This window comes from Anabas testudineus, chromosome 1, assembly GCF_900324465.2.
Source record: "Anabas testudineus chromosome 1, fAnaTes1.2, whole genome shotgun sequence".
Classification (NCBI taxonomy): Eukaryota; Metazoa; Chordata; class Actinopteri; order Anabantiformes; family Anabantidae; genus Anabas; species Anabas testudineus.
The window spans coordinates 20,703,366-20,723,726 of NC_046610.1; the positions used below are offsets into that span (position 1 = coordinate 20,703,366).

Consider the following 20,361-nt stretch of genomic DNA (forward strand, 5'->3'; position numbering starts at 1 on the left):
TGGTTTTCCACACTTATGCCATGTTATCATCAGAGAGGTTGAAGGAAAAGGGCCGGTTGCATGTGCTTTTTAAAATAGCCCCTTCTATTTCAACCATCCCGACTTCTTCCTCTCAGTTTATCTGAACAAAATGCATGTGGACGCATGTGGACATGTCGTTTAGTGAACCCAAAGCCCAGGAAGGAAGCTGCCCCTAACCGCCTGTGCTGCTGCTTTCTGTCAGTTACCACTGCTGTCAAAGCTCCATCCCTGTGTCAGCCCAGCACAATGTTGTGCGGCTTTTTGTGTTTACCTTTGGGTATCTGGGTTTTTAGAAGCAGGATACTGAAAAGGCAGTTGAGATATAGCACTTGTTTTTAAAAGGATAATGGTGGGCATTTCCACTTTTTGTCTGTTTTTGTTCGTAGCTTGTTTAATTTTGGTTTAGATCCTGGGGCATTTTAGGTCTTTGAGAAATTTGGCAAACCATTCTCCAGACTTGCAGAATAAAGCTATTGCTGATGAACAGGAAAAGCAGCAAATTAATTTTAATAATATTTTAAAATAAATATAAATTGAATGAGGATTGGATTTGCTTAAAATATGTACTGGGTGTGTTAAAGTTAACATAAAATATAGGGTCAGTTGTGCAATTATTTTATCTTAATAAATTAGCTGTAGCAGCTGCATTGTCATCTGCTGTTAAGTGTAGTGGCATATTAAATGAAATCGGGGGTCACTCTTAGTAGTTTTAGTGATTAACATAAAGTAATGACTTGGAAGGATGAACAGGAGGTGGAGATAAAGGGGGCAGAGTAGAAGGGAAGAAGGGGGACGTTGTCTGGCTCCCTCACCCGCCATTAAGGGCCTGCCCCTGGACCGAGAGAGCGGGCCAGTTTCCCATGCACTGGCACAAGCGAGCCCTCTTTGGTTACACAAAATGTCTGCCTGTACGGCCATGGAGAGAGATATTATTAGCGTTATTTTGCCTTAGTTATCTGAGAGCATGGTGCTTTTAGGCCCCCTTGTTTGAGTGGCTGACAGACACTTCAGTTTCTGCAGCAGATTAAATGAAATTTTAGCAGCTTTTTCTTGGGGCCAGGCCATAAAACCGCACAAAGGAAGCAGCTGCCACTAATGTAATCTAGAATGGGGTGCCGCAGTGTAAAGCTGTCCACCACTCTTTTGTTTTTCCCTTCTTCTCCTCTACACAGCTTTTTACACCCTTCAACTACACCCCTTCCTCTTCAGATAATACCCTAGTTCTCGCACTGCCCTTAATTCCCTTTTTCATCAGCTACCCCTCTGTGTACTGCAAGGTGATGAAACTGGACGAGAGCAATAAAAGCCATGTGTTTTAAGAGCAAACATGTCTTTGTACGTCTTTATATATCTATACAGCGGTGTCAAAGGTAAAGGGGGAAGTTTTCTCAAGTATTCAAAGGCATTTTCCCCTTCTGAAATTCTCCGTAGACCCTCACATTATCTGCTGGACATTTATGGAATGAGCAGATAGGATCTTTACAGTTTGACCTTGTGCAAACCCACAGTTCATTTCTCAGACTGCAACACAAGCAGTTTGCTGGGGTCATTGCCCTCGTGACCTCTGCATCAGTCAAAGGTTGTCACCCTCTCTCAAAATGACAGGGTGGATCTTGAGAACCTGAGTTCATGTTGTCGGGGAGTGGAGTTACATTCCTAGCAGGGCTGTCACTGTATAGGTGATACAGGAGAGAATAAAAGAAAAAGAGGGAAGGAGAGGCAGAAACTGCAGCGTGTACAAGTGTTGCCGTTAATGGAAAGGTTTTGTTAATCACATTCTGTAATTATTTAGACCTGACATTTGCATCAGCACGGCACAGTTTTAGCACGTTGATGGTGCTTTACATTACGCTCCACTGTTGCCTTGTGTAAATGAAGTTTTATAGTCCGTTAGAGGAGCAATGGCACAAACATATGGTCCATAAATCTCAGGTGGTGCCGCAGAGTGCAGCCTGAGAAACCAGCTCTGCTCATCCCCTGATCAGCCATTAATCCAAATTTTCGCACTTCTACACTGACTTATTTATATATATGGTTTAACCAACCGTCCTGTACTTAAGCTTTACTTGGAAGGGTTGGAACGTTCCCCTGTACTATTTAATACTTATGAAAATAAACAACAGTACAGTTTAACACATTGCTTTAGCAGAGCTCTCCCACCTTTGTTTGCCGCATGATTTGTTTTAGTGTGTGTATATATCTTCGTGTATTTGCGTCACCGGTGTGTATTGGTTGTGTGTGTGTTTGTCTTGCTGCTGCCTGTTGTGGAATGTCGGCGTTTTCGGACCCTTTCTGTGCTAAAACGATGGCTTGGAGGTGGACTCCAGTGCCTGCCATTCAACCATCCAGTCAGTCTGTACATGCATGTGTCCTGTTCTGCAGCTGTCTGTGAATAAATCCTTCTGTCACCAAAGGCGCACAGGATTTCTTCACATATCCTGTTCATCAACTCTTGGTCTAAAAGCTCCTTCTAGAGTCTCGCTTTAAATAAAAGACATTTAATAACCTTGTGTTGTCGGCATGGGAGGAATGCTTTTTTGCTGATTTGTTGAAGTTAACTTGTTCACAGCAGACCTTTCTACCAGTTACTCTGGCTCTGCCTGGGTTTCACGGTCTCTTATTAGCTCACTCTGTCTTATTATTTTTCCTTGCTTACCTTAGCTTTTTATATACAGTCCTCATAAAAACAGGAGAATTTGTTGTGGTCTAGCACATATGCACACTAGCATACTTACAGCAACACTCACTCACTTAAACCCGAGGACCAAAAAGAAGCAGTTCTTGCTTCTTTTTTTTTTACCACCCTTCGTTTCTGCTCCTCTGCTCCTCTTTTCCTTCTACCCTCCTCGGGATAGGTCACTATAGCCCTCTGTATGAGCACTGTGATCTATGGGAGCCCTAGACCCAGACAGGTTTTTGGCATGGCTGTGCAGGTAGAATTCCAGCACCGTTTCATATCTTAGGGCCCTAGCCTTGTTAAAAGCTTGATTTATGCTCTACAGCTGGGCATAAAGGAAACCTACTGGTTGGCTACCTTAATTAATATCACACTCACAAATGCTTGGACATGTGTGCATTATTGACACACCTCTAGGGAGAACAAGCGGAAGGGTCCACATTCTGTATTTTTAACAGGCCACTGATGATGTTGGTGCATAGGATGCTGAAATTGCAAAGACACAAAAAACTGTGGTAAACATAATTTTAAATTATTCTTACAAGGAATTACAGTAGCAAGTTAAACAAATCATTGATATAAATGCAGAGTTTGCCTTCTTTTGGAAGACAAAGAAATACAGTATTGGGTGTTAACTTTCTGAGCCTCACAAGGTCCTATTGTCCACCATTTTAACCAGCCCTTGCATTGCTATCAGGCCTGATCAGACCACATGTTTTCAATTAGTAGGCAGGAATCTGGTACGGTGAGCCTCAGCGATGAAGAATTGTGTGGAGCGTGGCCTGCCATTGCTAAGCATATGGCCCATCCATCTTATGGACTGTTATTGATGGTAAACGTTACATCTATGTATTAACAGACTGCTTTTACCCCATTTTAACCCTACAGTCTTTTCTCTGGCATGTGCGGTGCAGTCTTGTGTCACTGGGAAAGTATATTTTACCCGGCAATGAACAAATCCGACCTTGACACATCTGATTTGGTAATCATTAGTTCAGGCATTCGTCCAAAATAACACATTAGAAAGGTGTGGTCCAGGCTGGTATCAAGCTTTTGGCTTAACATTAGTGGCATTAGAGCTAACAACAACCAGAGGAACTGTGATGAAAACATTTGTAGGTCACTTTATATCTATATCTTCCTCACGCTGCCATGTCTCTCCCTTTCTCTGTCAGAATGTCTTGAAGGGGCTGAATTAGGGCTGAACAGGAGGCCATTTTGCAATTTTAATCAGGATTTGGAAAGTGTCTGGGTTGAGAAGTGGCCCAGCAGTGTTTTCTCCTCGATGAATTAATAATGGAACAGGGAATAAAGGGGTGGATGAATGGATAGCGATGGGGTAGGGGATTAAGGTCTCACTGTTAGTGTCTATGTCCGTACTACAGAATCAGAGATCTCCATGTCATAGTATTTAACTGTGTGAAATCAGGATGTATTACACCAACATTTTAGAAAATAATACACTGAAGTCTAGAACCTCGCAACTTCCTGTTTCTGCATTTCTAAGGAAAATGGATTTGCTAAATACAATCTGACCCTGAGATACCCCTCGATCTAAAAAGTCCAGCTATTGATGCTTCCTTAACCACTCGACCACCGTGTGCACAGTCACACACACCAGATGGGACGCGTGTTAAACCCTCAGCCTCCACAGCTCCGGGCCACGGGACACTCCAACACACTGGCCCTCTTGTTTTAAAGTGCCATGTCCCTCCACAATGCCTTGAGGCTTGTATGCATAACGAGCTGCTATGGTTGGCCCGAGCTCACATGCCCTGGTCCTCTCACCCTGAGGTGGTAGAACAGGGTGAAAAATAGCTGCATGTTTAAAACGGCCCTTGTTCATTGGTATCTCAACGAGGGCCCATGGTGGAGACCTTCTGGGGCTTCTGCAAGCTTACTCAGGAACAAACAACTGAGGTCAGTATTTGTGGAGACTTTGTGTTTCCTAACGGTTCCCTTAATCTACTTCTGCTCTAAATGTAGTATTTTACCAAGTGCATTTGAAACCCCAAGATGCACAGACCCTCAAACTACTCCACCCTTCGTTTTTTTGTCCCACAGCAATTCAGATAACGATGAAGAGCGTTCCCTGTTTTCCACCTTTTCCTTTTGTCTGCTCAATGTGTCTCATTTTCATGGGAAATATTATTTACAGTGAATGAGCACCTCAGGCACAAGTTACAAGGAAAAACACACACACACTGTACACACAGGCCAGATGGATGGATTTTGAGATCTGCCTGGCACTAAATGAGTGGGTGGAGAAGATGATAGGTGTACTGCAGCGCAGGTGTTTTATGACCAAAGGTGGTGTCTCTTTGAGCTCAAGAAAAGGAAGATTTAGAGAAAGTATTTTGTGATTGTGTCGCAGCATTTGTGTCTGTTACAGGCCAAGGAGAGATATTAAGGCTAAAAGAAAAAAGAATGCGAGGGAGAAACCTTGTTCGTATTTGTGTGTGTGCCTGTGTGATTGCGAAAGACAGACCCACTTTAACCTCTCTTACTGCTGTCATCAGAGCGTGTTAAGTGTGATGGAAGGAGGAGTAACGAAGGAGCATGCAGGCCGCATGAGGGATAGAGAGCAAGAGGGAGAGGGAATTACTCTATCCTCTGGACACTGAAGTGTTTACCTACTCCAGACAGACAAAACATACGTGTGTGTGTGTGTATCCTTCCATCAGCTCAGAAACACCCTGACTGCAGGTCCGTGCCTGTAGATCAGGCAAGGCCTCTAGCCCTCACTGCCCCGCTCTTTCTCTTCAACTTTTCTTCACTGAATTGCTGTCTTTCTCTCTATCTTCCTTGCTCACTCTCCCACCATCCTCTGCTCTTTCATCACTGTCCTAGACACTCAACACAGTGAGCCCAATAGGGCCTCCTATCCCTCTGCTTTTTGTTTCACCCCTACTTTTAAATCTTCAACGGAAATACAGTACATGTCATTTATGTCTGTTGATGTCTTTTTTATTCTCCAAATGGCACCTTAGCTGAGAGAGAATCTTCAGGTTTTGTGGGAGTGTTTTATGCCGGTGATGACAGTCTGAATGAGATTATTTCCTAGGAGGCAAAACCTCTTGTTTTTTATGCATTGGAAGATGTGAAATCATTACTGCACAAGTGTTTGTAAGCAAGACGTTTAATTTGTACCTGCTGCAGCCTTGCTGATGCCATAGGCCTGCCAGGGGGCAAAAATTATTTATGTGAGGAATAAATGAACTGTACAGAACACAATCCATTCTTGTTCTTTGAAACAAAAAGTCTGTAATAATAAATTAATTGTAGAAGGAAAAAGGGTGAAACAGTGGAGAAAGATTATAACAGGACTATTGTTCAGGAGTTTACATTTTATTTGCTCTTCTTTTAGTGTGTGTGTTGCCTGCACCCAGGTGGTTTTGGTCATTTAATAGTTGACTGGATCCAGTTTTTGTTTACTATAGAAGTCCGATAGTTTTTCTATCTATAGGTGTTGCTTCAGTGGCTTTTAGTCTTGCCAGTTTATGAGCTTTGATTTGTGACTTTTGTTTCTGACTTTTTGAGTTTGCTTAGACATATGTCAAGATTTTTTCATACTTCTAGTCATGCCAAACGAAATGGAGACTGACACCCACTGACATGCTGGCTTTTTAGGGTTTCTGTTGGTGCATTGTGTTGCTCTGAATATTCACCAGTAAAGCTGTTGACTGTTTAAGCTTTTTTGTAAGCTGTATCGCACTGTGACTGTAATGTGTTGATTTCAAATCTTCGTAGTCTTTTTCCATGTGGTGTTTGCGCTGCTCTGTCCATCTTCATGCATGTCTGTGAAGGCTGAATAGGGGGAAAGCGAGGGGGTCAGATACAGGGCCTTGTATGCTCCGGTGAAGCCGAATCGCATCCTGGCAAATGGTATGCAGGCTCATAACGCGCTCCACTCGTCCAATAGCCGGAGACGAAACAGTTTTGACAGTGTCGAATGCCCTGCCCCGGGGGCCTTATCATCCTCCGCTGCTTGCCTGCCTCCTTCCCCTGTTTCTCCTCTCCTGATGCTATCTATCTGGAGATTTATGCAGAAATGTGCAGCTAGTCGACCTCCCTGGTCCCCCTCCATCCTTTCTGCAGGAACGCCAGCCTGTCATAAGCTGAGCTATGCAGAGATAGTGAAGCTCAGGCTGCTGGCCTCATGTCTTACGGAGGCTATCTTGTCTGTGCACTTCAAACAGGAATGATGCTTGTAAGGAAAGACAGTGGATGATCTCATTTGAATGTTGCAGCCTTTACTTTGAAAGTAAAATTGAACATGTGTACGCATTCTATTATATTTTATTGTATTCTGTTATATTCATCATTAGTCTTTTTTACTCTGTTCTCCTCCCCCTAAGCTGCAGTTTATTGAGACATATTATTTCTTTGACAGAACACTTTTCACTTTACCCCTCTGAAGTGCTCAGAGACTCCTCGCCCATCTGGGATATTGCCCGAGTCCAAAAATACTCCTGCTTGATTAAGTCTTCTTATGTACCTGGATATGTGTGCTTAAACTGACACTTGGCAGTTTGCAGTTTCTTTGATTCCACTTCTTTATTTAAAAGCTTCTCCACTGAGTGTTGGCTTTTGTTGACAGTGGTTTGATCCTGTGAAGCAGATCCCGATTCAATAAATAATCTCTGCGGATGCTTACGTAAGCGATGGTCCATTTAATTAGACTGGTTAAGCTTAGAAGTCTAGAGGTCTTTTCACTGTACCATTAGCCCTAGGATGAGAAACAATAGTGTGCGGCCTCCCACCGTTACTAGTAAGCAGAGAGCAAATAATGATCTGCATCAGAGACACGGCTGGCCCAGCCTATTATAAGGTCTGCCGGACCAAGCCGCACCCAAGCACGAAGCTGTCCAGCTGGGCTTAGTCAAAATGAATGAATGGATGGGTAGATGGAGGGATAGAGAGATGGACGGACGGAGGGGTGGGTGGACGGTCAGTTCAAACACAGTTCAACCGAGAAAACATCAAAGGAAGTGAGGTTACACAGAGAAATGTGCAGTGTAGAGCAATGCTAATTTTAAAATGATTGTGGCAAGTGTATCACATTCAAATGTCTACACACACACATATAAATGCACGCATATATGGACACAGTCATCTGGTCATACTCGCTAAAAGTGAGCATATATGGCCATTAAAGAAATGCTCACACTGATGCAAAACCATATGAAAAACACGCTGACTTCTCCAGCATGCACACACACACACACACACACACACACACACACATTTGTCTATTGTATATGGTGCACACATTCATTGGCCCCTGCGTGGATGCCATCTGTCCGTAATGGCTTCTTAGTGGCTCAGAGAGACGCCTCAGTTCCACAGTTGCTCTTATCAACTTTCAGGCGAAGGAGAGGGGGAAAGGAAAGGTAAGAAGTGTGAAAGTCCGACTGGAGACAAAGCTACAGCCAGCAGATTACTTTATACTGGGCACAGGCCCTCAAAGACCACCATGCATCATTATCTGGAGATCTGTCCCCCCCACCCCCTTGCTTGTCCATGCCAGCTTGGCTTTTCTTCTCTCAGTCTACCTCTCTCTCTCTTGCTCCGCATCTTTTGCTCCCTTAGCTCTCCATTCTTTCGTTTTCTCGCTGCCTCTTTCCTGTTTTTTTTTTTTTTCTTTCCCTCTAAGTGTGATGTTTAGTGGTCAGCTTTTCCCAACTGTGTAATGTGTGAATCCAACCCCAGCCAGCGTTGCAGATCCCGGTCCACATCAGACTTGTAAAAAGACTAGGATTTAGGCTTGTTCTATTCCCTGGCTGGCTTTCTGTTTAGTAAACCGTATTTCCTGCATCCGGCTTTGTCTCAGGAACAAGTGTTGGTCAAACAAGCCTTTTGTCTGTGGCCAGTGGCTCAGTGTAGCACAACGAGTCTGGCCCAGGACAAAGAAGTGAGTGTATGAGCTCGGGTGTGTGTGGCGGTAGCAGAGAAACACAGGGAAAAAAAGGAGATAGTGAAAGAAGCAGGATGGCCAAGTCCAGCTGGTTGCTCTATCAGGTGTTTTTATAAATACGAATGGATGCAGAAACACATAAAGCATATTTGAAACAACACTCAAACATAAAAAAGGCTCTGCCTGCCCTCTCTAAAGCCAATAATACAATACAAATCCAAATAATTACAGTTTGTCAACACCTTTTCCTCACCATGCCACTGTCAGCTAAGTCAGCTGAAAGTCATGTACAAGAGAGTAAATTTAGCAAACGCTCTGAAGAAGAGCACTAATGGGAGCATAGACTACTTCCCACCTTCTTTCTCAGCCTCCGCTTCACTGCCTCACCCTTCACCCCTGTCCAATCCCTGACTGTGAATACCCTAATGACATAAACAGAGTGGTAATCACATTAACACCAGTTACGGCTGAGGCACACTTAAGAGGCACTGTATTGACAACCCTCTGTCTCCCCAAGGCACTCACTCCAACACCTATAAACACTTATGAATATTGGCAAAGACCTGCTATTAGCATAATCACTTTTCAGGTGTGAGTGTGAGTGCTCCCGAGCCCAGGCGACTGATAACTTTGGGAAATTGCGGTGACACGCTGTGTCCCCTCGTGTCCCCTGTCTCGGAGCCTTCCTGTTCCTCCTACTTTTGGAAGGCCTGTGAGCTAATCCTGTTAGCTCGTTCCTCCATTAGCTAAATGACCAATATTAGTGAGAGCTACGTGGTCACGCAAGGACGGCCTGAGTCCACCCCCAGGGTTGGTCAAGGACGCAACAAAAAAGCGGAAGTCGAGGAGGGTCTGCCAACTTTTGGACGTATGTCTAGAAAGTCTGACTAGAAGACTTTCTAGAAAGTCTAGAAAGTGTGTGTGCAGATGATGACGGATTCAGTAATGAAGGGAGAAAGAGACAGTTGATGATTTTTTTTTTCCTTAACGCATCATTAACCTGCCAACACACTGGTTCGTGGTCACGATTGCCTTGTCGTCTTTTGTTTTGTTTGCTTGTGTTTGGACTGATAGGAGAAAGGGACCACGGGGGTGGTATGGTTGCTCTGTGTACATGTGCGTGGTGACTGAGAGATTGAGAGAGTCTCTGTGGAACTGGGTTTGGGGGCTGGGTCACTAACAATAGAGCAATCTGCATGAGCTAAGTGTACATGATGCCCCAGCCTCCTAGACTACTTGTGTGCATTGCTTTGTCTGGGAACACTGATGTCTGGGACGCTGGTGTGAATATGGTGTCGGCAGCGACCCACCACCATATCTACTCTTTAAGGCGCCATCATTTTCCTTCTGCCCTTGTGCCAGTCGGCCTTGTGCTTTTTGCATGAGACCTGGATCATATTCTCTGCTTGATAGCGGTGCACTTTGTCCGTTAGACACCATAATAGCTGCCGTCTGCTTTGTGTTGCAATGTCCTGAAACGGCTTAGAAGGAGTTGTTAACTCTTCTTTTCTCCTTCTTTGACTACATCTCTCATCTGCGCTCTGCCTTTGTACTATGTACTCCTCTTTTTTCTGATTATCATCCTCTTACTTTACTACTCCTGATCCCCCTGTCGTCTCTCACTACTCCTATATGCTTTCTATCTTTCCCTCTTTCAGCCCCTTCCATGAAATGGCAGCTAAGGGGTTGTCAGTGTGGTTTCTCCTCTCTGCTGATCCTATTTCAAAGGGACCTGGAGATTCAACATTAGCCCCAGCTCTCCTGCTCTCCAGCCCTAACTCACCACAGACTTGGAGTTAGTGGAAGAGGAGAAACAGAGAGAGTGAAAGGGAGCTCTCCTTTATTCCATTAGAGGACAGACTCGTTTATAAGATCATCTGTCCTGTCTTGCACAGTTCTCTGCTCTTCTATACTAGAAAAAAAATCCTTGAAGGCCATCAAACGCCTTGTCAGGATGTCTTTCTTTTCCTACTGAATAACTGTCTTTCCATCCCTTTGAGGACAGCTATTAAGGACAATAGTGGGCTTATTTAGATATCCTTTCTCTATTGTTGTGAATCTGGGCATGCATTGGTCTGGCTTGTTGATGCCCATCAATGTGTCCACTGCCTGGATGAGAATAACAATTATCATTGCTGCTTGTGGCATGAGCACATTTTGTCCAATGCCCATAGATGGGTTGGTGATTGCATAGTACAAGACATGCTGCTTTTGATACCTAAGAAAATGAATTGACTACTGCCTTTGAAGTGCAGTGTTGTGGCTCTTGTGTCCTTCAGAAATGTGGTGAGCTGTCATTAAGAATGTCCCCTTCACGCCACACTTCTCTCACTCCTTCGCTACTTTCCTTTTTCCCTGCCTCCTTACTTCACTCCCATGATCCCTCGTGGGTTTTTTTTCTTTCCTCTGACGGAAATGGCTGCATCTCAGAGGAGCAGATGACATTCGAGCCAACCTCCCATCTCTCTCTTATGTCCTTCACAACAACAACAACAGAAAAAAATCATTTGTTTTCCTCCTCATGCATACACACTCATACATAGCTCACGCATTAGGAGGGGGTTGAGGAAGTGTGTACATGCAGCACATCAAAGCAAAGCGAACAGGAGAGGCCAGGCTATTGCAGCCGTTTTATGAGTAGTATAGGGTTTTTTCTTTAAAGTCATAAAAACACACATAATCAGGAAACATACATGCAGCCAGAGCCAATGTAATGGGCACATTTTATTTGTGCTTATGAGAGAGGGAGCAAAAACTTGTATGGGCAAATGGCTTTTTTATGATGGAAAAATTCCATAGTGGGTCAAAGCCCCTTGCAGGTGGCAGCAATTAACTGTAATTTTTGCAGATTGTAATGATCCATAATTTACCAGTATACCCCCCCTTCAACTCTTTTCAGTCAAGAGAAAAAGGTTTGCGTGGAGGTTTGATTGGGTGCACATTTTATGCTGTGTTCTGGTCTTTAAGTGAGATTGTTCAGAGGGGGCCGCAGCGGCCATGGACACATGAGACAGAAAAAACCACAAAACACCAATCTGTTCACTATATTGCTCATCTGCAACATCCCTCATTTCTCTCAGCGGCTATATTCTCTTTCTGCCCCCTCTTCACCCCTTTGTCTCACAACCAAAGCAGGCTTAAAACATGCAAGACTGTCCATCCACCATCTTAGAAATCGCTTGTAGTTGCAATCATACACACATCAGAATATCTTCCTCTCTCCCTCTCCCTTGTTCTCGCTTTGCAGCACGGTATGGCCATGGTTTTGGGTTCAGTGTCTGCAAATGACTTCAGAAAAATGCCCTCCAGTGAAAAAAGAAAAAAAGAGAAGAAAGGATAAGAAAGGCAAAAGATGAAAGAGGGAGCACATTTGCAAGTGGCGGATGCCTCTTATTTTGCATATCTCTCACTTCTGCTTTCCCCTTCTTCTCCTTTTCTATTCACCTGAGAGGATTTAAATAAATCCATAAAGCATGAAATATCAGAAATAGAAAAGTAATGCATGAAATGCATTTTCATAGGAGCCTCCCCACCCACACACAAACACACACACATAATTTTCCCCTTTGCTTCTTTTGGCTGTGAATGTGTGTTTTTTGTGATAAACGCTGGTACAATTTATTAACATGTGACCTCTTATTTGTATTCAGCGTTAATATGCAGCATCAGATACATGTCCCACTTTAGCCTAGCTAATTCTGTAAACAAGGCATTGGAGTAGAGATGAGTGTGTTTAACGAGATTAGGCGTGCATTGTCAGGCAAATCTCAGGTCACTGTGCAAGTGCTATTGAAAGTCAATTATTGTTTGAAATATTCCTATGCCTTTTCAACTGTGTAAATTGTGTATTTGCTGCCTGAGATATTTCTCATCATTGTTTTATTTATTCTTTTGTTAAGCGTACACCCACTGGAAGTGAGTGCCGCTTTGATAAAATTATAAAATGTATATTTAATCTTTTGCATTTGCCTTAGTGCTATAGTTAAGGTTCTCAGAATTTGTAACAATTTTAAAAACGTATTGTATGCTTCAGTCATGTAATTAATCATAAAAGTAAAAAAACATTTTTGCTGAGATTTTAAAATCTCAAATAAGGCTTGCACACAATCAATGACTTTTGGGAAAAAATGATAGGTGATGACTTTCTTTTATTTTGAAACTTCATACCTGTCTTATGTCATTTTAATTGGTTAATTAAATTTTCTTTCTGTCTGTGTGTCCTTTTTTGTCAGATAAAGATGAACCCAGCAGTTACACCTGCACCACCTGCAAGCAGCCCTTCACCAGTGCCTGGTTCCTGCTCCAGCATGCCCAGAACACCCACGGCTTCCGCATCTATTTGGAGAGCGAGCCTGGCAGCCCCCTCACCCCCCGCGTGGCTGCAGCTCCTGGGATGGGGGGTGATTGTGCCTCTTCCCAGCCTCCCCTCCATGCTGTCCACTTAGCTGACGGCAGTCCTTACAGCCTTCTGAGGATGCCAGGCTCTGGGTCTGGCCGGGATTCAGCATCTACACCTCGGGAAGGTCGTTACCCCCGAACCCCACCCTTATTTAGCCCACCACCCCGCCACCACCTCAGTCCAGATGATCTGGCCCTGGCAACACACCATCCCAGCGCCTTTGACAGAGTAATGAGGCTAAACTCAGTGCCACTAGAACCTCCTTCAAGCATGGACTTCTCAAGACGTCTTCGTGAGCTTGCTGGGAATGCAACTGGAGCTTCTCCGCCTCTGTCCCCTAACAGACCCAACCCTATGCAACGGCTGCTGCAGCCATTTCAGCCAGGTTCGAAGCCTCCATTTTCTGCTACGCCTCCCCGCTCCACATCTCAGTCACCTTCCGGCTCACGCTCCACCCCCAATGCTATATCCAATGCAGTTCAACCGGGCACACCACTTAAGGCAAAGTCTTGTGAGTTTTGCGGGAAGACCTTTAAGTTCCAGAGTAACCTAATTGTTCACCGGCGTAGCCATACAGGGGAAAAGCCATTCAAGTGTCACCTCTGTAACCATGCCTGCACCCAGGCCAGCAAACTGAAACGACACATGAAGACGCACTGTCAGAACAAGTCTTCGGTGCTTAATGCCAAGTCAGATGACGGCCTCTCAACGGCCAGTTCTCCTGAACCCGGTACCAGTGAGCTGATGGGCAGTGCCACAGATGCCCTTAAATCAGTGGTGGCCAAGTTTAAGAGTGAAAACAATGGCCTGATGCCTGAAAATGGAGAAGAGGAGGACGAGGAGGAGGAGGAGGAGGAAGAAGAAGATGAAGAGGAAGAAGAGGAGGAGGAAGAAGAAGAGGGGGATGAGGAGGAAATGCAGAGTAAGCCTGGGGTTGATGAAGAGGGAAGGAATGACTATCGGTTTAGTCTGCGGTTAGAAGGAGCCCGCCACCACCAGAACAGTGAAGCCCTGCACCCACGGCGCCGGAGTTCATCCCGGGATCCTGGTGATGAGGAATCGGCCATGGAGTCAGACCGGCTCGTTGATGGAACCACTACTACCATCAATGGCCTAGGACCTTTATCCACTGATAGCCTCTCCAGGAAACTACTGGGCGGAGGGGTCAGTCCTGGCTCCCTCAGTCCCCTGTCCAAGCGCATCAAGGTGGAAAAGGACCTTGACCCACCCACACCCACTATCCCAAACACAGAGAACGTGTACTCCCAGTGGCTAGCTGGCTACGCTGCCTCACGACAATTCAAGGACCCCTTCATCACCTTTACAGGTGGGGACTCCAGACAATCGCCCTTTGCCTCCTCATCTGAGCACTCATCAGAGAATGGCAGCTTGCGCTTCTCCACTCCACCTGGCGAGCTGGATGGGGAAAGGGCTGCTTCAGGACGTAGTGGCACCGGCAGTGGGGCAAGCACTCCCCATGGTGGGAGTGGAAATGGCAGGCCGAGTTCCAAGGATGGCCGGCGTAGTGACACTTGTGAGTTTTGTGGCAAGGTGTTCAAGAACTGCAGCAACTTGACAGTGCACCGGCGCAGTCACACTGGAGAGCGGCCGTACAAGTGTGAGCTGTGCAGCTATGCGTGTGCCCAGAGCTCAAAGCTCACCCGCCACATGAAAACCCATGGACAGATGGGCAAGGACGTGTACAAATGTGAAATCTGCCACATGCCTTTCAGTGTATACAGCACTCTGGAGAAACACATGAAGAAGTGGCACAGCGACCGCACTCTAGCTAATGACATTAAGACCGAGTAAGCAAAGAGCAGCATGCTGGCAGCTCTTTCACAGCTCCCCTGGCTAAAAAGCGACCCTGGCTAAGTAGCCAATAAGTGAGGGGAACGGACAACAGGGTTAGACACCAATACACAGTACAACCCTGTAACCATCCTCAACTGGAAAAAGCTGAATGCATGATCCATCGTTGGGGCAATACTATTGCATCAAACGCAAAACTTTTTGAGCCTTTCTATTGTGCAATAATTTACACGTTTTGTATTTTTTGTAACTGGACAGCATGCTCAGTGTGTTTTGGCTACTTAGAGAGAAAATTGTCCTCGGCTGGTGGTGTTGCTGTTGATACTTTTGATTTCTTCAACATGAAAAAGTTAGCTATGAGAACCCATGCTGCATACAGTGCATACTGTTTTACATATCATGTACAGTTTTGTGTTCAGACATAGTGAAAAGTGTCATATTATCAAAACATCAAAGCTAGCAGGGTCACACTTAAAACTGATCTTTGAGAAAGATTTTCCATGCAAGATTGAGATAAGATATATATATAAAATTGGGCTGCCTATGAAATGCTGGGCACTAGCGCCATGACATATTTCTTTTACAAACAGCAATGAAATTAACAATATGGTGTGAAATTACAACAAAGAGTGCCTTGGATATTTTACCTGCATTAGTTCATCCTCCTTTTTGCTATAAGCTCGGAGTTTCAGCTGTAGAAGATTACAGGTCATTGTTGCACACATATGGAATAAGCAGGTCCTTGCATCAAGCACCTGTACGACCCTGTCATTTTGTGACTTAGCAGAGCATAAGGAACCAGCTGAAGCAAAAATGAAAAAAACATTTTGTGTATCTCTGTTAAATCATCTATCTGCCTGACTCATGTATATTGTTATTCTCCAGATATGATTCTGTTTACTGGCATGTTACATGCTAAAAGGAGTTAAGGGTTTGGCGCATTTTGGATTAGGGGTTTATGTTTTCTGGTACATGTGTACCATACTGAGGAGGGTACTCCAATGAGTCGTTTTAACCAGCGTAAAGCTCTTGATTTTCCAGAGTGTTTATTTTCTTTGAAAATTAAACGTTTGCAGGTTTTTTTTTTTGTAAGTAGCACAGACTTATGTTTCTTCAGTGTCAGCCAGGCAGCAGTGTGTAGCCAGCAGCCACTTGAAGACCACACAGTGGGTTTTAGTAGTTCTAAGCCAGGCAGATTTTGGGAGAGAACTGGGCGGGTGTAGAAGGGTGGGTGGAGGGTCAGGGTACTGGGTGGGTAGTGGGTTGACCAGGTGTCGCTACAATTCAAATGTTTATATCCTTATAGCGCTTATTCTCTTTACTGCATTAGATCCTAGAAACCCTTAAGTAATCTCAAACCTTTTTTATTAACTCACATCGGGAATGATTAAAATTGAAGTCCACAGCAAAAGTGAAAAATCTGAATTTAGTAAAAAATTTGTTTCAACAAATGCCCCAATCACAACACCTTTTTAAGAGCAAACAATTTGTTTTCTTTTGAGTTAGCATGCTCTAGACCTCATTGTGGTAGTTGTATTTTCTATCTCCATCCCCTGTCATTGTTGATGATATAGCACTTGTCACTCTGCCTTGGATTCTGTATCTGTCTCTCTAATCGGAGATACAGTCGGTTGAGTATAAAATGATGACCGGATTTCAATCTGGGACTACCTACGTGCACTGTTCAATTTTCCCAGTTTACACTCGGACACTCAAGGGAAAACTTGCTCTTATGCTGACAGATTAGTGTGGTATCATTGCTTTGCATTAAAAAACAAACAAAAAAATAAATAAAATTAAAAAAGATAAAATTAATAAAAAAAAAAACAAACAAACTATTGAACTAGAAACCGTTGCCAGCCATGTCTCCTCCTGAAAACTGAACATAAGTTGGGCTTTTGGGGGTATCAATGCAGGAACCGCCATAGAAACATCCTGCTTCGTACCAACAATAGAAATATACTGCTCATTACAGAAAGCTACAAATTCTACAGATTTGATTAAAAAGTGAAATGTGTTGTCAGTTTTTTTTTAAAGTAACACTTCAATATCTTTAGGGGAGAACCTTATTTAAATTTTGTTTGATTTTTTTATTTAGCGATTATTGCTTTTCTCTCTTGGGTCTCGGCGACGTTCGAGACTCGATCACTATGTAATGATTTGTAATGAACATGTCTCTCATCTTTTTGCCTTTATTATACACAAGTCTTCAGGTTGAACAAAAATTTGCATTGGGGAGAGATTTATGATATATAAATATATAGAGAGATCTTAAAACACATAGGAAAATGCACACTCATGTAAGTTCCTATGTTCAGAACACATTTATGGTCTACTTTTTTCCTGTATTTAGAATGGTATTTGAAATTAATGTTCACTTAGTGTAGGCACTTATAGTATTTATGTTGGAGCCTGTATTTTTAACTGTTTTGCCTGTACTCTTTAAAGGTTTCAATGTACCTTTTTTTCTGTAGTGAAAAAAAAAAATCCCAACAAGCTGCCACCGTATATTTTCTTAATTTGGCAGGATAATATAGTGTGAATAATTTGTATGCTTGAAAATAAGTATGTTTTTAAAAAATAAAATGTTGTGGTGTTCCTCAAGGGTGAAAGGTCATATAATGGCCTTTTCAGGCAGTCCCGCTGGAGTGACCACAATGAGGTAAAAACAGGTGGTTGTACATACCTTTTTAGTTTGTTTTATATTTTTTTTCTCTCCTGCCATTTTATATGCAGTAATACAAGCTATTGTTGGGTTTTCTCGGTAGCCAACTTTTTACTGTCCTTAAACATGTACCACCTGATAACATTCCAGTCGTTTTTAAAAAGACCTTTTGTCATATGCAATCAATCCAACATCAATCTGAAAAAGCTCTTTTTTTTTTTTTTTTTGCTACAGTTTTCCTTTCTTGTTATTTGGAATTTAGTTTTTTTCATTGCCAAACGAGCCATGGTGCTTTATAATTTAAATATGGTACATCTCATATGCAAGGCATATTCTAAATATAATTGAAATCATAGAAAGACGAAAAAAAGTTTGGTACATGTTATCATTGCTGATGGTATTGAGGTACATTTTGGTTTCAGCCTGATTTCATCCTGTGTTCTGTATTTACTCTCAAGCTATTTGTTCTGAACTGAACTTGAAGTTGACCTACGGCATATTGGTCGACATTATTTATTATGACTATACACACACATGCTCTGTTCAGAACAGAGTCACTGCAAAACAAATCTGTTCATTCTTCTCCCTCCTAAAGGTTTCATTTCGCTGTTTGATGACCAAAGGTCATTGACCAACATTAATGAGTTCTAGCTCAAATTGCAGATTTTCGTTGTTGTTATTATTTTACAATTATGGAGATGCCACTCTATTTTCAGCTGTTGTCTGCATTATTCCCTTCACTCAGCCATTTTGTCTTGAAAAAAATAAAAAGTATTACATACATATCTGAATTTGGTGCTTCTCTTTTCATTCTTGTTTGCATACTAACAGTCTAATTAAAATTACCACAGAAGCAGCCACTGAAACGCACAGATGATCTAATATATTATGCTATAAGAGCTCTGTGAGTCTGTTTGTTAGGATGTATGGCGCCCAGGTGTGTTTGCATGGCTCAGCTTGAGTCACCGATCATGGGGGTGGAAGTTCACCACCATATCTTTGGTCTGTGGCCTTGTCAGGTCAGCTCAGCGTCTGTGTTATATCTTCAGCAACCCTCCCATCTCCGCCTGTCTGTCTCCCTGTCCTGCCTCCCATCTCTTTTCTCCCCTATCACCCCATTCCCTTAGCATTTTCTCTCTCTTTGTGTATCTTATTCCCCTTCATGTGTTTTGTCTCTTTTTACAGGTTTACCTTTACATATCCTCCTACGTCCCAGCCCCTCTCTTTTCTCTCCCCCCTCCCCTCTCCTTTCCCTGTTTCCTGCTCTCCCTGCTGAAGCACTGGAGGGCAACGTGACAGACTAATCGCTCTCCTTGTCCGTGCCCGGCGCTGTTTGCCTAGCAGGGCCAGATTAAAGTTCACAGATAGAGAGAGGTTCCTGCTTAGGCCAGGTGTTGACAGTTAAGATAAAGCAGAGTTCCAAGGAAGTGGGGGTGGTTGGATGAGTGTTGGGTGTGAGGAACAGCCTGTGTGTGTTCTTGCACATATACGTGCACACTTATAATGTTTAGTTGGGTGGTTACCCCCCTCTTTAGTCTCTCCCAAGTTCAATGTCAAGAGAGCAACAATGCTCTGGCCCACAAATCCCGCCACCAAACAACCCATGCATAGCAGACATAGTTTTCCCATAGCAGACTCTTGGTCCTTGCCTACCATCCCTACCCCCTCCTCTCCCTCCTTGTGTAGACATATGTCCTTAACTCGTAAAGTCAACTGTTATAGCTCCTCGTTTGAAAAGAGAGTTTCCAAAAGGTTTGTCACACATAGAATAATAATAAGTCCTGTATGAATAGCTTTGTTTTTTTTTTGCCAGACTTGTTTTTCATTTGTAAAACAAGATGTTGGAGAAAATGAAAAAGTGTTAGTTTTGTTACTCTCATTTCTGGCAAGTCTTAAGGGGATACACTGCTTCTCTGTTGAAGGCAGGAATTTATTAGTTCATTATGCAAATTGAAACTAGTTCACAAACGCTCTTGAAAAGATAAAGATTCCCCCAACTCTATTTTTCTTTTTTCCTCCTCCTCTTCTTCACCTCTCTCTGTCCTGACTTGCCTGTGTGTTTAAAGCAGGAGAGGCCTCCCAGGCATAGCTGGGGAAAATATGTCCAGGAGAGAGCTGATACCTTGATTCAGTAATCTCCTAATATGTCACTTCTCCCTGTCTGCTGTTCTCCCTCTGTTTCTCTACCTCCTTTGTTGTATCTCTGTTACAGCTCTCTCTCTCTCTCTCGTGTCCACTGTCTTTGGATCATCTCTCTTTATTTCTCCTATCCCTTCCTTTCATCATTAACTGTTTTATATGCACTCCGTCATGCTTAGTTTCTTTGTCCATTTCTCTTTCTGTAGTTCTTGCCTCCGTTTCAGGCTCATTTTTTTCCTTGGGTTCGATCCTGTCTCATGAGTGTCAGTGAGTAGGGGAAGGCTGAAGAGCAGAGATGGAGAGGCAGACTGCAGCTGTGCTGTGCTGCAGTGAAGAGGGGGCCTCGTCCGGGCTCCTTGGAACAATATAAAAGCACTAATCACCCAGGACAGCTGACACCCAGTTCCTCACACATACACACACTGTGCTGCGTGCACTTTACTCATACACACACAAAGATCTGAAGATTGCCAGTACCGAGTGGAAGGAGAGGAGCTCTGCCCAGACAAGACTTACAGGTCTGGCCTAGCTAGAAAACAGAGTCTGTGTTTTGTCTATAGGCAGCGAGTCTTTGTAGCTGAAAGTGCTCTCTTACAAACACGCACACACACATGCAGTGTGTCTATGCACGTCAACACTCATACCTACTGTACAACGGACATGCATGAACACACATGAAAACTTAAAAGGCAGTTAATCACAGGAGTATACAGGCAATCCCCCCCCATGCA

The 20,361-nt window shown here is 43.5% G+C and overlaps 1 protein-coding gene across 1 annotated transcript in view; it reads left to right on the forward strand.

Moving 5' to 3' along the window:
* Positions 1–16,036, forward strand: part of bcl11ab (BAF chromatin remodeling complex subunit BCL11A b) — a 32,394-nt gene extending 16,358 nt beyond the window's left edge. The window contains exon 3 of the mRNA XM_026360646.1: positions 12,848–16,036. Coding sequence (XP_026216431.1) covers positions 12,848–14,826 — 1,979 coding nt within the window. The 3' untranslated portion in view covers positions 14,827–16,036. The remainder of the gene's footprint in view (positions 1–12,847) is intronic.
* The last annotated feature ends 4,325 nt before the right edge of the window (positions 16,037–20,361 follow it).